Source organism: Juglans microcarpa x Juglans regia, chromosome 5S, assembly GCF_004785595.1.
Source record: "Juglans microcarpa x Juglans regia isolate MS1-56 chromosome 5S, Jm3101_v1.0, whole genome shotgun sequence".
Lineage (NCBI taxonomy): Eukaryota > Viridiplantae > Streptophyta > Magnoliopsida > Fagales > Juglandaceae > Juglans > Juglans microcarpa x Juglans regia.
In genome coordinates this window covers 23,352,205-23,357,589 of record NC_054603.1, presented here as the reverse complement: position 1 = coordinate 23,357,589, position 5,385 = coordinate 23,352,205, and the positions used below count along the sequence as shown (strand labels likewise).

General features: G+C 36.6%; 1 protein-coding gene across 1 annotated transcript; it reads right to left on the bottom strand.

Moving 5' to 3' along the window:
- Positions 1-226: 226 nt before the first annotated feature.
- Positions 227-4,227, bottom strand: LOC121266893 (beta-glucosidase BoGH3B-like). The gene is made up of 10 exons (XM_041170739.1): positions 4,168-4,227; positions 3,024-3,414; positions 2,703-2,907; positions 2,453-2,543; positions 2,218-2,363; positions 1,652-1,895; positions 1,445-1,549; positions 1,160-1,342; positions 868-1,072; positions 227-741 (listed from the first exon to the last, which is right to left on the bottom strand). The coding sequence occupies exons 2-10, from the start codon at positions 3,265-3,267 to the stop codon at positions 254-256; spliced, it is 1,911 nt and encodes a 636-aa protein (XP_041026673.1). The 5' UTR covers positions 3,268-3,414; positions 4,168-4,227; the 3' UTR covers positions 227-253.
- Between the last annotated feature and the right edge of the window lie 1,158 nt (positions 4,228-5,385).

Below are 5,385 nucleotides of genomic sequence, written 5' to 3'. Positions count from 1 at the left end.
ATGTATATAATAATTTATTATTATTATTATTATTATTATTATTATTTTTATTTTTATATTAAAATAAAAAGATCTCGTTTTAAATTTATGTCTTTAAGCCTCATTTTATATTGGGCTTCCCTTGATATACAAGTAGTTTCTGTTTGTAAGATTAGTCGATAATCAAAGTTCCATTGAATGAAACTTATTTTCTTGTCACTATAACACTTGCATTTCTGTACTGGAATTACAGGAAAGTCCTCGCAATCGTATCCTAATTGGTTTTAGCAGGTTTTGTAGTGAGACCAAATCCAAATGGGAAGAGAGGGTCATAATGCGGATCCCCCACATTCATTGGAAGCTGATGAACAGTCTTGAACCATGTCCGCGGAAGCTTGCCTGTGAAACCATAGTCACCAAATAAAACATCGGCAACTCCTTGGCCTTCAGATCCTGGAAGCCATGCAGCAACCAGTGCGTCGATTGAGGAAATATATGGCTGGATCACAACAGGGCGGCCGGAGATAATGATAACAACACACTTCACAGCCCCGCAGACGTTCGTGATGGTGCTTGGGCCAGGGTCAGGGATTGTCAAGTTCAAGTTGTCGCCTAAACTCTCCGCATATGGGTGTTCTCCTACTACAACAATGGCATAGGAGAATTTGTTTGACTTGACATATTCAACATCCGGGTTCTCCTTGTAGACTACTTTGGTATTTGGATCAATGGTATTTTCAATAGCTTTGAGGATTGTGGTACCTGCTCATGAGAAGGTTCAGGTTCATGCAAAAGGGCTACTTTTTCTTTTTCATTTTTTCATTTTATGTACCATGTGCATGTTAGTAATAGATCATTTAAAAGGGATGAGTTTGAGTTTCAATGTACCGCTAGTAAGGTTGTTGCCACTTAGTCCTTGCCACTCTATTGTCCACCCACCACATTGGTAACCTAAATTGTCAGCATGGCTACCAGCAACAAGTATTTTTGATGCTTTCTTGGGAAGGGGTAGCAATGGCCTGTCTGCAGACTCACCATTCTTCAACAACACCAGTGATCTCCTAACAGCTTCCCTAGCCAATTCTCTATGCTCCTTTAAAGTGCAGTGGCATAAATGGTGTAAGGATTTGTCTGTTGTTTGTGAGGGGGTCAAATTAAATAAAAATCATGAGCTACTAACCTGACTCCCAAGCTGGTTGACCAGGCTGAAATCGGCCAATGGGTTCTCAAATAGACCCATCACAAACTTGACACGCAAAATTCTCTTCACTGCATCATCAATTCGGCTCATAGGAATTCCTTTATTCTTAACCTGGAAGGTTAGACCGTCAATGAATTCTGTAAAGTTGAGTGGAACCATGACCTGCAATATGTCCATGACAAATATTGGATACCGAACTGCCGAGACATTAATGTGATTATGTGAGTTTGACGAAGCAGTAAGCATTATAGTTCAATGACTAACCATGTCAATTCCAGCCTGAATTCCTATTTGGATAGAATGTGAGTAGTTAGTATGAAATACAGAGGGGATTCTGTCGATAGCCTGCCAATCCGAGAGGACGAAACCCTGAAACAGGCCGTCACAAGATTTATATGTTGCTCCCAGATTCTCTTTTCAATCCGAAAACTATTGACAAACTTAGGGTAAATTCACGAATTTAATTTTTACCCTGAAACGGAGAGTGTTCTTTAGGAAGCCAGTGATAAGATCATTGTTAGCATGCATCTTAATCCCATTCAAGCTGGAGTATGAGACCATAATTGTCGCAACACCCTTGATGATGGAATTGTAATAGCCTGGCATGTGTATGGTGAGCAATCCATGTCTGTCTATCTCAGTGTTGTCTCCATTCACGCCATTTTTTGTACCACCATCACCCACATAGTGCTTAGCACAAGCTGCAACCTTGTATCTGTGCAAAAGAAAACAAGAGCAAGTGGAAGTAACAGCTTAATCAGGTAAAAATTGTTGCAAGTAAATCTAATTAATTGGTACTTTGGGGTTCACAATTTACAACATATGATAGTTGGAGGGCGCTGAGTGTGTTTTTCCCTAATAAAAGTGAGGGGAGGTGAAATATGACGTGGGAATACTACTTGCTAGTTTAGGATTTAACAAAAGCAGTTGAAATAATCTACTTATTTAAGATCCAATATATCATCATTATCTATTGCATTAAATAAACTAAACAAGTTGATCTTGGTTAAAGGGTACTTTCTTGCCAAGATTCTTACTTTCCAGCAACAAATGGAACACCCTTGCGAGATTTAGTGGGTATGTCCCCTTGTAACCCCGATACAATCTCCGTCATTGCTTGAACAATCTTGGGATCTTCACTGTAGCTTTCATAGCAACGACCCCATCTAGGATCTCTGCAAACCTGCACAGGCAGAAGTATTAGGGATTCACAACTTTAGTTGAAGATTCTGTCATCCTGATAGCAAGCAGGCAGAAAACTTGGATATATACCGCTACAGAAGGTGCAAAAACTTGTGTGAAGCCTGTAGCTCTATTTTCAAGTGCAGTTGCAGCCCCAATCCTCTTAACAAGTTCTGGGTCTCTGGTCGATCAGAAAGAAGCTTGATCACAGGTGATACATTTTCATTATAAGATTAATGATTAGACAGACATCAATACATCCTTAATATTTTATTCCTCAGACAGACTAAAAGGCAGCAGTTAAAATATATTAATGTACTGAGGATGTTGATCTTCTTGCCTGGTAGCGCCAAGTCCAACATTGTGGGGAAAAATTGTTGCCTTGTAGACAAGGCTGTTGCCATGAACAGCATCAGTCCCATAAATCATTGGAATTCCAAGCCGTGTCGATAAACAACCGTTTTGGTATTCATTCACCATGTTAATCCAAGTCTCAGCAGAAGCCTCCTTAGATGGAGCACTCCCTCCTCCACTTAAGATACTCCCTGCCAAACGAAGTATTTTTCTTTAAATGCTCATTACCTACAAATGCGACACTTTTAACTTTCTTTTCTTCCCTTGAAGTCACATACAGAAAATAAATATGATAGGTGATTATTACCTATGAAGTACTTCTTCATCACCTCAGCTGATGCAACACTGCGGTCAATCTGCACCATTTGGCCAACCTTTTCCTCCAAAGTCATCCTGCTCATTAAATCCTTGATTCGAACATTCAATGGCTGCTTTGGGTCTTTATATTTCATGAATTCTGCGTCTGTGAAGGCTGCCCAAAAACATAAGAGCAGAAGCCCCATAAAGGAAATGGGAGATCCCGCCATTTCTTGTTTGCTAAATGCCTTCATATTGTAATAAGGAAAGACGTGACACGTCGTGGAGCTTCTTTGAATTTCCCCGAGGATGTAGGCACGAGGATGTAGGCACGAGAATGAAGGAAGGATCAATTTGATAAATAGCGAAAGCACGAGGATGTAATCATCAAATAAAAAGCCCTGAGAGAATTAGAGAAATGATTTCCAAAGTATCACATAAAACGCATACTTCACATAGCAGTACTAGCAGTTTCCCCCGTAAGAACCATCATGCTCTCAATTATGAAAAGTTCTACTCATTATCCCTACACTATACATCTCATTTTATTTTTTATTTTTTATTTTTTTTTCTTAGCAAGTATACAGTATATGGATCGATGATAATGAGTAGAATAACTCAATTTGTTTAACAAGAATAAAAAATATTAAAACGGACGTGATATATGAATGATAAGTAGCAAAACCCTGAAGGAAAAATCTCTTTGGAGGCCGGTACCCACAGCACACTGCAACTCCAAAGCCTTATGAGTTTGTAAGTGTCTTTACACATCTAGCACACCTCTGGTGTGGAAGTTTCCATACCGGCTTATGTGTTGAAAACCAAAATATGTATAATTATTTTATTTAGGTATTTATAATTATATATGTAGATATTTTATATTCATTGGAATAGTGTAGTGGCATTTTGAATGATTTGAATAAGAGATACTTATATAGTTAATTACATATTATAGTTATAACTCATTTTTATCTTATTATGAAATATAAAATTAACACAAAAAAAATCGAAAATAAATAAATATATGCGCAAAATAGAAAAAATATATAATAACAGAGCCACAAACATTTTGCACACAAAAGAAGAAAAGCCATGCATAATCGTAGTCATGTTAGAGAGGTTGAAGGAAGAGAGAGACAAGAGTTTCAACTTACAGATCAAGAATGAGAGAGAAACTCAAATGGGAAGAGATCTAGTAATTGATGACAGGAAGCTGTAGTTTGCAGCAGAAAGTAGGATAGATGCGGTATTTATAAAACCAAAAGTAGAAAACGATTTATGTCATAAATGAATCCAGACAAAAGTAAACAATTATCTGAGATTACAACATAAATTAGAGGTAATCATGATCTAATCGCTGATGTATATATGTGCTTGGGCAAGTAACGGCACCGTTTGTTTGGTACGTTCTTGATCTTGGATTTATATTGCGATTCTGCGAATGAGGCTGGCTTCATGTCCACTCAAATGGACTCAATATTTGATGTAATGTCTTCTGTTATCAATAATGAAGTTCAGTTTCATTTCAAAAAAAAAAAAAAAAAAACAATGATTCAATATTTGGAAAATCAACTCTTCTGGAAGAGTAAAAGGAGTCTGTGAAGATAAGAAGGTTCGATTAAGTATACAAATTCATAAATAAATTATAAAAGTCGAGTATATGTGACGACTAGTCACGGGTATATAAACAAATTTACCTATTTTTATCAATTTAAGATTTTGGAGTAAGCGGTGATTTTTACATGTATTAAAGTCAAGTTTCCATCCCTAAGCCTGTGTGATTGTGTGGCCAAGTTGTTGAGTTAAAAGTATTTGGAGTGGAATCAAATTGTTTTTCATCATGAAAATGGAATAAAGGATAAGATTTGAATAGAATAATCCGAATGTAGATTTACATTTGATTAACTTGGATTTCATATTAATCATTATTTCAGATCTAAAATTTTGAAAAGCTTAAAAAGCTTGTTGGCCTTTGTGCAAATCAAAACCCAAATTCTAGTATATGATCCAAACAAGAGATTTCAATTTTAAAGACTCAAATCCAAATCCTCCCACTAAATCCATCTATATATCCAAACACTCCATCACATTATTTAATGGAGATATAATGAACTTTTTAGTCAAGTGAGACTTTCATTCATCTTTTGAGTAAGATAAAAATGAAAGGTTGTCGATTTATAAAATATACATGATGGCTTACTACAATACAATTGTCTTTTGTGATAGAGGAAACCGTCACAAAAATAACTAAAACGTCACTAAAGACATTTGTTGACTGTTTGAAACAGTCCCCACGACCGTCACCTAATGTGAATCACAGAAAATAATTGGTGTGTGTCACTAAATATTTTTAGTGACGGTTGGAGGTGTTC